General features: G+C 41.3%; 1 protein-coding gene and 1 pseudogene across 1 annotated transcript in view; both read left to right on the forward strand.

Annotated features, from left to right (window-relative positions):
- The window catches only part of LOC128589234 (glutamine synthetase-like), a 159,103-nt pseudogene that overhangs the window by 97,514 nt on the left and 49,580 nt on the right, over window positions 1-12,009 (forward strand).
- Window positions 5,789-12,009, forward strand: part of TRIM69 (tripartite motif containing 69) — a 31,364-nt gene continuing 25,143 nt past the window's right edge. Inside the window, exons 1-5 of the mRNA XM_053595544.1 lie at window positions 5,789-5,808; window positions 6,364-6,423; window positions 6,718-6,766; window positions 8,224-8,312; window positions 9,156-9,220. Coding sequence (XP_053451519.1) covers window positions 5,789-5,808; window positions 6,364-6,423; window positions 6,718-6,766; window positions 8,224-8,312; window positions 9,156-9,220 — 283 coding nt within the window. The remainder of the gene's footprint in view (window positions 5,809-6,363; window positions 6,424-6,717; window positions 6,767-8,223; window positions 8,313-9,155; window positions 9,221-12,009) is intronic.

Below are 12,009 nucleotides of genomic sequence, written 5' to 3' on the forward strand. Positions count from 1 at the left end.
TTCACTTTTTGAGATGTTGCTTTTCATTTGTCTATCTTATATTGTAAACCCTTGAAGTAAAATCTAAGGTCTTTCTTTAACAAAATAAATATCTTATTTGTGATATAGCCATCAAGGTTTTAGGGGCAAAAATTAGCCTTGTTTTTCTCTGGAGTCTGCAGCAAATTGAAGAGTAATGTTGGGTCCTAGATATCTTTTTTTTGTTGTTGTTAATTTTTTTTAAATTTCAGATTAATATGAAGGCACAAATGTTTAGGTTACATTGTTTTCATTTCTAAGGTAAAGTTCAAGTTGTAGTTGCTCCCTTCACCCAGTCGTGCTGAACACCATCGCTGTGCACGTTAGGTGAGATCCCACCAATTGCCCTCCCTGTTCTTGCCAATCATCCTTCCTCCTCCACACTCCCCTCTCCCCTCCTCCTTGGTAGACTATTTTGTATTTTTTCTTCCATGTAGGTATGTAGTTGTTTATGTAATGGTTTTATATTCGTATTGAGTACATTGGATGTTTTTTTTACTCCATTCTTGAGAAACTTTACTAAGAAGAGTGTGATTCAATTCCATCCAGGTAAACACAAAAGATATAAAGTCTCCATCTTTTCCTATGGCTGAGTAGTACTCCTTGGTATACATATAGGGTCCTAGATATCTTAAAAGAAAGCATAAAATACCTGTTAAGTACCTTCGTTAGAAACTTTGTGCATAAAAGCTATTTTGATACTTGGGAGAGCTACAAGAAGTGCTGACAGAAAAAAACTTAGTATAATTAAAAACAGTTGAGTAGGCTTGGTGTCGGTGGCTCAAGCGGCTAAGGTGCCAGCCACATACACCTGAGCTGGCAGGTTCGAATCCAGCCCAGGCCCGCCAAACAACAGCGAAGGCTGCAACCAAAAAAATAGCTGGGCATTGTGGCAGGCGCCTGTAATCCCAGCTACTTGGGAGGTGGAGGCAGAAGAATTGCTTGAGCCCAGAAGTTTGAGGTTGCTGTGCGCTGTGATGCCACGGCACTCTACCCAGGGTGACAGCTTGATGCTCAGTCTCAAAAAAAAAACCAAACAACAACAACAACAAAACGGTTGAGTATGTACCCAGAACTTGATGTGCATTAAACTCTATACACCTCTTCTCATTAGTTGGATGCAGTTATCCATTTTCTTTCTTTTTTTTTTTTTTATTGTTGGGGATTCATTGAGGGTACAATAAGCCAGGTTACACTGATTGCATTTGTTAGGTAAAATCCCTCTTGCAATCATGTCTTGCCCCCAGAAGGTGTGGCACACACCAAGGCCCCACCCCTCTCCCTCCTTCCCTCTCTCTGCTTTTCCTTCCCCACCATGACCTTAATTGTCATTAATTGTCCTCATATCAAAATTGAGTACATAGGATTCATGCTTCTCCATTCTTGTGATGCTTTACTAAGAATAATGTCTTCCAGGGCGGCGCCTGTGGCTCAAGCAGTAGGGCACCGGTCCCATATGCCGGAGGTGGCGGGTTCAAACCCTGCCCCGGCCAAAAAAAAAAAAAGAATAACGTCTTTCACTTCCATCCAGGTTAATACAAAGGATGTAAAGTCTCCATTTTTTTTAAATAGCTGAATAGTATTCCATGGTATACATATACCACAGCTTATTAATCCATTCCTGCGTTGGTAGGCATTTAGGCTGTTTCTACATTTTGGTGATTGTAAATTGAGCTGCAATAAACAGTCTAGTACAAGTGTCCTTATGATAAAAGGATTTTTTTCCTTCTGGGTAGATGCCCAGTAAAGGGATTGCAGGATCAAATGGGAGGTCTAGCTTGAGTGCTTTGAGTTTTCTCCATACTTCCTTCCAGAAAGGTTGTACTAGTTTGCAGTCCCACCAGTTATCCATTTTCTTTAGTACTCTACAACATAGATGGTTAAAAAGTCTAAGAAATTGTGGGCCCAGGGCTGTGGCTCATGCCTGTAATCCTAGCACACTGGGAGGTTGAGGTGGGCACATCCATTAAGCTTACCAGTTCGAGCCCAACCTGAGCACGAGTGAGACACACACCCCACCTCTCTAAAAAAATAGCTGGGCATTGTGGTGGTGCCTATAGTCCCAGCTACTCAGGAGGCTGAGGCAAGAGGATCTCTTGAACCCAAGAGTTTGAAGTTGCTGTGAGCTATGACACCATGGCACTCTACCAAGAACGACAAAGTGAGACTCTGTCTCAAAAAAAAATTTTTTTTTTTGATGATGATATATATCTTTGGTAAAACACACAGGCCAAACTGAAGCCCACAATGATGTGGAACCCTCTCCTCCTCCTCTCTTTACTGTTTTTACTCAGAAAAATCAGAGAGGACTTTTGCTACTGTACAATGACAGTATCTTTTTAAGTGATTTTCAAGTTATCTGTTATGGTTTGAATGTTTGTCCCCTCTGAAACTCGTGTTGAAATTTAATCCTCAACGTAACAGTATTAAGAGGTAGGACTTTAAGAGGTGACTGGGTCAGCAGGGCTCTGGGTTAATGGATTAAAGGTTTATCAATGGAGTGAATTAGCTACCACAAGAGTGGGCCTGTTATTTTTTTATTTTTTGAGACAGAGCCTCAAGCTGTTGCCTTGGGTAGAGGGCCATGGCATCACAGCTCACAGCAACCTCCAACTCTTGGGCTCAAGCGATTCTCCTGCCTCCGCCTCCCAAGTAGCTGGGACTACAGGGGCCCGCCACAATGCCTGGCTATTTTTTGGTTGTAGCCGTCATTGTTGTTTGGCGGGTCCAGGCTGAATTCGAACCTGCCAGCTCAGGTGTACGTGGATGGCGCCTTAGCCACTTGAGCCACAGGCGCAAAGCCAGAGTGGGCCTGTTATAAACACCAGTTTGACTCTCTCTCATGAGCCTCTCTTGCCTCGTAGTGCCTTTAGCCATGGTGTGATGCAGCATGAGGCCCTTAATAGAAGCTGACCAGATGTAGTTCCTCAACCTTTAACTTCCCAGACTCCAGAACTGTAAGAAACTACCCAGTTTCAGATAGTCTATTTTAGCATCAGAAAACAGACGAAGGCAATAACTACCTATCAGCAAATTTGTATGCCATTTTCATCATCTGAAAAGTCAGTATCTTTGGAGTTATTGTAGCTAAGGATTTAGATGCAAGTGAGAGGTTAAAAAGATGCTCCTAGGAAAAAACAGTAAGGGAATGCAGGGATGAAGGACAGGGAATGTTAAGAAGCCAAGTGAGGGTGTGATTTCAGAAGTCCCACACTAGCCTCCTCACATAGGAAGCTCTCAGCGATTCTCAACCTTCCTAATGCCACAATGTATTTTTATTGTTACAAAGACCCACAGGCTGAGAATTGTTGCTCTAGAACAAAGAATACACCTCAGAGTTCAACCTACCTTAAGGCGAGGGAGCTGGGCTTTGGTACTCCACATCAGCCTGCCTTTGGTTATATAGGGTTATAGAACAGGGTGAAATGTAAAACGTCCAGATACTTCCAATGTGTGAGGGTAATCTGCAGGTGCTAGCTGTAAGCAGCAAAATATGCAAAACCTGGGGACTGGCTCATAGAATCAGATCTGGCTGAAGTTTCAGCTCTACTGTGAGTTTCCTGCTAAGTTCTTCTGCTGGGCCCAAAACACATGCAATCCCAAACTCCTATTACAAATTCAAAGCTTCTAAGCAGTTAGCATTAAAGTGTGAATGCCACTGGACTCAGACCTGAGTTTGAATTCTAATTCCACAAAAGGTACTGAAAAAATCATATTACTGACTTGACGCTTTGTCCCCATATCCACAAGATGGGATAATTATTCCTATATCATAAAACGTATTCACTGCACCAATAATTTATTTACTCAATCATTTGATCAATAAATATGGAGTGTCGGCTCAGCGCCTGAGGCTCAAGTGGCTCATGCACCAGCCACATACACCTGAGCTGGCAGGTTCAAATCCAGCTTGGGCCTGCCAAACAACAATGATGGCTGCAACCAAAAAATAGCGGGGCATTGTGGTGGGCGCCGTAGTCCCAGCTACTTGGGAGGTGGAGACAGGAGAATCACTTGAGTCCAGGAGTTGGAGGTTGCTGTGAATTGTGATGCCATGGCACTCTACCCGGGGCGACAGAATGAGGCTCTGTCTCAAAAAAATAAATAAAAATAAATAAGTAAATAAATAAGGAGTGTCTACTCTATGCCAGGCATTATTCCTCTGCTGTTCTGAAAAGGGGATGCGATGAAAAGAGATTTATAAGATGTAAGTCTGTAGGCAACTGTTTTTACTTCCCATGGTTCATCACTTTCATAGCTTATTAGAATAATTACCATAGCAGGGAGACACAGGATGGCTATCTCTTATCTGACAAGCCTCGGATCAGAGTGTTTGGATTTCTTATTTTTATTTTTTTAATTTTGAATATTGCATTATGTTTACCAGTTGAGTTTCCTTAATCTGAAAATCCAAAATTCGAAATGCTCTAATGAGTATTTCATTTGAGAATCATGTTGGCACTTTAAAAGTTTGAGATTTTGGACCATTTTTATTTCAGGTTTTCAGATTAGGGAAGAACTTCCCAGTTTTCTTTCTTTCTTTTTTTTTTATTAAGTCAAATACACATAGATCATGAATATATTTATGCATATGTTGGGTACAATGTGTTGATTTTTTTTTTAATACAATCTGACATGGTTTCATCAAACCAATCAACATAGCTTTCGCCTCATTTACTTGATTATTGTATTAAGACATTTATGTTCTGCACTTGACAGATTTGACTTGTACCCTTGCAATATGCTCCATAGGTGTGGTCCCGCCTTTTACCCTCCTTCTATCAAACCTCCCCTCTCCCTTTTCTTCCCACTCCGTTCTATCTTTCATAACAAAGTGTGAGTAAATATAAGTAGGTTTCATAGAAGTACTAAGTACATTGGATACTGTTTCCTCCATTCTTGAGATACTTTACTCAGGAGAATATGTTCCAGGTCTCTCCATGAACTTCCCAGTTTTCAAAATGGGAATAACTTCTTGGCACTGAGCTGGTGAAAAAAGAAACTATCAATAATCCCTTCCTCTAAACCAGGGGTCCTCAAACTTTTTAAACAGGGGGCCAGTTCACTGTCCCTCAGACAGTTGGAGGACCAGACTATAGTTTTAAAAAAAACTATGAACAAATTCCTATGCACACATCTTATATTGAAGAAAAAATAAAACGGGAACAAATACTATTATACCGCTGGAGTTTGAGGACCCTTGCAAAGGGTTTTAGGTAACAAGCTGGTCTTCATTCACACTAAATACTTCCTCCAAGAGTAGGCATGCAGGCAGAGCTCTTTTCCATCAGCCTCAGGATTTCAGAGAATGACCTTCAGATTCAGGGAATTCAGGCAATTTAATTGCATTCACAGGAGCTTCTAAAGCTTTGTTAAAGTTCATCCTCATTCATTGCTTTTAAACTTTCCTGGCCTCAGTTTTCTTACCTCTAAAATGAAGGAGTTTCAGCCACTAACTAGTTACAGCACAGTAAGACAGGGTCTCATACAAGGTCAGGATTGGCAGACAGAGGTGGGGTCCCAGTCTCCAGGTCTCCAGTGTAGATTAGGAGTTTCAACTCCCACCATAAACAATATCCTTCTCTTCCCCAACACTCCCTTTTTATAACAAATGTTTTGTGGTGTCTCTTTTTATGAATATGATCATGAAAGTCAAGTAATTTATTGTATGAATGCTCTAGCCAGGTTTCACTAGCTGGTATAAGGAAGTGCCAGACAATTGCACCTGACCCAGGATCTCTGTGAACTGGTGGCATTGAAGACAGGGGCTATGGCTCAGATTCAGACATGGTATTGCTGGCTCTGATGTGATTCTCTGAAATGGTGAAAATCTCTAGGTAAAATCCCCCTGCATTCCAGGAAAATCAGTGTATATGTACCTGGGGTAGTAGATGGTCACTAAATATTCGAGAAATTAAATAGTTGAAAGATAAAGCAGGTTTTTACATGTGATTGTAAGCCAAGATTATAAGCAGGTTTTTCATATACACTGTATTAAGTGTGTATATATGTAGGCTGGGACCTCTGGCCCTCAGCCTCTACTGGGGTGTCCAACCTTTTTTTTTTTTTTCTCTGCTAAACACTGGAAGAATAAGAGTTGCCTTGGGCCACACGGTAAATACATAAACACTAATGAAAGCTGATTAGAGAGAAAAAAAAAGGATCCATACATTCATTTCACAATATCCTACACCACAGATAAGCAAAAGGTATACTTACAAAGTCAGCATGTGGCCCACAGGGCAGCAGGTTGAACACCCCTGCATAGCATAGATAAATACTCCAAGTGACCTCATCATTGGAACAACCAAAAAGAGCCCTATTAATCTCTAAAACACCCCATAGCAAGGCTATTGCATCCACTGACTATCACTCGTCCACAGAGAGCGGAAAGTTGCTGAACCAGTAACTGCGGAGAGTGGGGGGGTGGGGGTGGGAAGTTAGGTGAGGGAAGCTACTCCGCCCTTCTCCTTTCTCGGAAAGCACCAGGCTTCCAAGAAAGAGGAAACGTTGGGCCCTTTTCTAATCTGAAACAGCACTTTTTGCCTAGAGACCAGTGACGTACCATCCTGGGCTCGAACTTTGATTGGGCAGTTGAGAAGCTGTAAAAGGGAATTGAAACTAGGGGTGGTTTGGGGAAGGACCTGTGCTTTACGCAATCCAGTTGTGGGTATTTGCACTGTGACTCCCAACATTAAGACCTTGGCCCCGCTGGCTAGGCGTCGTGGGCAGCTTGTACACGTCCACTGTGAGTACTCTATCCCGCGCCGTCCCTTCCCTTTGCTTCTCTCAGCTTCACAGCTCACAGCAACCTCAAACTCTTGGACTCAAGCGATCCTGTTTTCTCAGCCTCCTAAGTAGCTGGGACTACAGGCGCCCGCCACAACGCCCAGCTATTTTTAGAGATGGGGTCTCGCTGTTAACTCAGGCTGGCCTGGAACTCCTGAGCTCAAGCAATCCATCCGACATGGCCTCTCAGAGTGCTAAGATTTAAGGCGTGAGACACCGTGCCCGGCCCACACAACACATTTAAAGTATGTAATTCAATGGTTTTTAGTGTATTCTACACCACCTCAATTTTAGAACATTTTCATCACCTCTCCCCCAAAGAAACCCTGTATCCATTAATAACCACTCCCCATTTCTTTCGAATCCCTCAGCCCTGGGAAACCACTGACGCGTCTCTATGGATTTGCCTATTCTTGACATTTCATATGAAGAGAAACATAGAATATATGTCTTGTGACTGTTTTTCAAGATCATCCATATTGTAGCAAGTATCAGAACTTCATTCTTTTTCAGTGCTGATAATACTCTCTCTATAAAGTTGTGTTTATCTACTCATCTATTATGAATAATGTCATCAATATTCATGCATAAGTTTTTGGTGTGGACATAAGTTTTCAATTCTCTTGGGCATATATCTAGGAGTGGAATTACTGGGTGATATGGTAACTATGTTTAACCTTTTGACAAACTGCTGGGCTGTTTACCAGAGCTACATGTACCATTTTGCATTCCCACTGGCAGTGTATAAGAGTTCCAATTTCTCTACAACTTCACCAACACTATTCTCTGTCTGTTTGAATATAGGCATTCTAGGGGGTGTAAAATGTATCTCTTTATGGTTTTGCTTTTCATGTCCCTAATGATTGATGCACTAATTTTAAATTACAAACTAATTAATATATATGTATGTTTTGAGACAGCCTCACTCTGTTGCCCAGGCTAGAGTACCGTACATCACCCTAGATCACAGCAATCTCAAACTTCTGGATTCAAGTGAGCCTCAGCCTCCTCCCCCAGTCCTCACCATAATGCCTGAATAATTTTTCTATTTTTAGTAGAGACAGGGGTCTTGCTCTTGCTTAGGCAGATCTGGTATTCCTGAGCTCAAAGAATCCTTGCACCTCAACCTTTCAGAGTGCTAGGATGACAGGCATGAACCACCATGCCCAGCCTAAACTGATAATTTATTTATTTTTTGTAGTTTTTGGCCGGGGCTGAGTTTGAACCTGCCACCTCCGGCATATGGGGCTGGTGCCCTACTCCTTTGAGCCACAGGCGCCGCCCTAAACTGATTAATTTTAAAAGGATTTTGAGAACTTAAATAACTTCTAAGTCATGTGCTCAGCAGGTGCAGAACCTAGAATAAACCAAGTCTCTCTATAGCTTAATGCTTGAACTTCATCCCCTCTTTCCTAGAACAGAATCTGGGCTAGAATTTTTCAAAACTCCACATTTGTTTCCTGTGTTAGAAAGAGAATCCTGAACAAGTTGAACTTGGAAGTTGAGTAAGTGGTTCATTTCTTATTTACTATTAGAAACTCAAATGTGTAAGGAGCTTTTTGGTCTGTCCATTTTTATTTTGTAAAAAAAAAAAAAAATGAGTGCGGGTGGCGCCTGTGGCTCAAGGAGTAGGACGCCGGTCCCATATGCCGGAGGTGGCGGGTTCAAACCCAGCCCCAGCCAAAAACCACAAAAAAAAAAAAAAAAAAAAAATGAGTGCTGGGCAGCACCTGTGGCTCAGTGAGTAGAGCACCGGCCCTGTATACCGAGGGTGATGGGTTCAAACCCGGCCCCTGCCAAACTGTAATTAAAAAAAAAAAAAAATGAGTGCTTCTTTGAGATCCTCATAATGGCTCTTGGATAAATTAGTGACCCTTCTTGGTGTTTAATGATGCTGTACTGTTGTACTTCTCTTCATGTAAGTGCCCTTGGATTCTTATTGCCTCCTCCTCACTACCATCAGTACATGGAATGGGGAGAGGCAGTCAGTTTCAAGAGGAGTGGTGGTCTCCAAACTTTGTTTAAATGTATAACTATTAAAAATTTTTGGTATTGGGCAGTGCCTGTGGCTCAAAGGACTAGGGCTCCAGCCCCATATGCCAAAGGTGGTAGGTTCAAACCCAACCCCGGACAAAAAAAAAAAAAATCTTAAAAAAAAGAATTTTTGGTATTTATTTTCTATATATAATCTATACATTTTATACACATACATTTATTACTGTAATATAATGTATACACGTACATATATGTATAGTAATATACATATATATACTACCATACGATCTTATTTTAGACATTACTAAAGTTTAATTTTTTCTCTCATTTTTTTTTTTCGGTTAAAAATTCAGATTAAGTTGTCTTAGAAGTGGCTCCAAGAAGATTCTCCACCTGTGTCAGCACAGCAATTGTGGAGGTGAAGACAGGACTGGAACCTGAATAAGAGTTCAAATATACTGGGAAATCTGAGTTCTGAATTCTTAATGTGAGTCAGAAGGTGACTGAGCAACAGTCGTAAAACATTGGGGACTTGTAACATTCTCTGTAAACTTTGGCACAGATCAGTTACTTCTCTGAAGACTGAATCCAAAAAAGCACAATGAATATTCTATGGTAGAAAGGTCAGTTCTACACTGGCCTGTAGAAGGAGGCCCACCTCCTGACATGGCCTTGGATGCAGAACTGATAGAACTTGGGGAAAGTGATGAAGTAATTGACCTCACCTGTGAATCTGAAGAACCTGAAGTGATTGACCTAACTCATCATGACTCTGTTGTGGTTATTGAACAAAGCAGGAGGCCAAGGGGAAACAGAAGGTCGCTTAAAGGCAAAACTAGGAGTTGTGTGGTGAGCAGCGATGAGGAGGCGTTGTTGAGACACAGAGATGTATATGTGACCAACAATGCCCACTGTAATGCCGTGGAAGAAGAAACTCGAAGTCATGCACTACCTGGTTATATCCGCTGTCAAATTTGCATGGATGGGTACAGAGAGATTGCAGTTAGTAGACGACATATCTATTCTACAAAATGTGGCCACATTTTCTGCAGTCGGTGCCTTTGCACTTCCTTTAAATATACTAAAACGTGCCCAGTTTGTTTGAAAAAAATCAGCTGTCGTCAGTACCACCGCATTTATATCTGATGTGTGCCTTGTTGCTCAGGACAGACAGACTCTATAGCTATATTTTCCATGTCCTTGTGCAGGAACCGTGGGTTATTGGCATCAAATATTATGCGCTTTAAAAGCCCGACACTTAAAACTGCTACTTGGAGTATATAAAAAACTCATTTATTTCTCACATCCTTTGAGATTGCTTTCTGTTTCCTCTGGTTTCATGATTCAGGGTTGGGCTTTGATTACCATGGTGTGCCAGAGACTGGTGGTTGTTTTCAAAGTAATTTTCCTTTCCTTTCTCATAGTTATCAATTTTTAGTTGGTCACATCTGGGCATTTTGGACCATGTAAGTAAGGGCAACAACCTAGAGATGGGGTAATGAGTAGACAGAAAGAACTTAGGAGCCTAACAACTTTGTAAACCAGAGCCATTATATAAGTGTGGACTTTTATTTGAGAGAGAAATTTCATTCTGCTTAAGTAACCATAATACTGGGTGTGTTAGTCAGGTTGTTAACATAAAATTAACCATCACAGTGGGTGTTGTTTACAGCAGTGGAACCTGTGTTTTAATTAGTGGACCAGGCAGGGTGCTGTCTCTGGGTTTCTCTGGCTTGCCTGATTCCACTAGAGTGGAAGGAAGTCAGTCCTTTCTGACTACCTGTCCAACCAACATGGTGAACTGGAATATATGGGCAGGCACCAGACGCTGTGGGGACTCCTAGTGGCCTGTGAGGCCAAACAAGATGCTGCCTGGGTACTCTGGAACCAGAGCAGGCAACCTGTCTGGGTACAACCACCTAGAGTTGTGGTTCTGTGCTCTCTGACCTGCCAGGTCAGAAAGGGGCTGCCTTTCTTTTACAGGAATGCTTGCCTTCTCCCACATGGGTAAGCTAATCAATAAATCAGTATGCTTCTCCATGAACAACAGTTTGGCTAGGTCACAGGTCTTGGAAAGGGTGCCCTCCTGCCCTGCCGCCCCAGCTCTTTTCTCTTTTCCAGAGAATCACATAATATAATTCAGTCTGCATTTTAGAATGGGAGTAATTTCTGCAGTGCTCTCTCCCTTTCCCTAAGAATGAAGTGTATAATAAAACTGGTTCCTTACTTATAATGGTTGTAGCAGCATTAGCTCCTCCGTGGAGTCTCAGTTATGCCAGTGGTGCAGTGCCCATCCTGACTCATGTCTGTGCACTCACTGCATTCTTTGGAATGTTCCCCTACCCTAGACTTCAGTTGCTTGATTTAGTACAAGATATGCAAGATAAATGTGATATACACTCTTCAGTGAGTTCCTTTTTATGTTCTCAAATGAAACAAGGAAGAAAAAGAACATGAAAATGAAAAAGAATTGGAAAACATTTCTAAATGTTATTTTTCTACATATCAATAGATCATCCTGTATATCCCAGTTTGGAGACTATTAATTGCTCTGTGACACAACACAGTGTGTCACAAACTTGACTACTGACCAAAATACCTAAGGTGCCTCTTAAGTATAGGTTTTGCTTCTGCATGTATTGATCCATGTAAACACGATAAAAAATATACTCTCTCCAGTTTGCTGGCAACGCTCAACCCTCCTATTCTATTCTACTTAGTCCAATTACAATTTAACTTATCTGTCAAGCTCCTTTAGACATTTGTGTTTTTCATCTCTGTTTTAGGAAAAACAAAGGGGATTCTGACTTTTTAAAAAGTTGAGGTAAATTTCACAGACAGCAAAATGCATTAGTCTTAAATGTATAACTAGATGAATTTAGGCAAATACATACACTCATATGATCAACATCTCAATCAAAATATAAACAACAATTCCAAAGTACACAACAATTCCATCACCCAACAAAGTTCCCTTATACCTCCTATCTAGAGGCCATTCTTATTTCCCACAGGCAACCACTATTCTGATTACTATCACCATAGACTTGTTTGGGGACACTGACTTTGTTACTTCATTGTCTAGCCCAACTCATCAGTAAGGAAAATTTGATAGGGATTTAGAGTACAAGCACAAGACATCTTTTTATTTTGTTTATTTTAAAAATTTATTTTATTATTGAGACAGAGTTTCACTTTGTCACCCTG

Source organism: Nycticebus coucang, chromosome 6 (assembly GCF_027406575.1).
Source record: "Nycticebus coucang isolate mNycCou1 chromosome 6, mNycCou1.pri, whole genome shotgun sequence".
In the NCBI taxonomy this organism is placed as follows: Eukaryota; Metazoa; Chordata; class Mammalia; order Primates; family Lorisidae; genus Nycticebus; species Nycticebus coucang.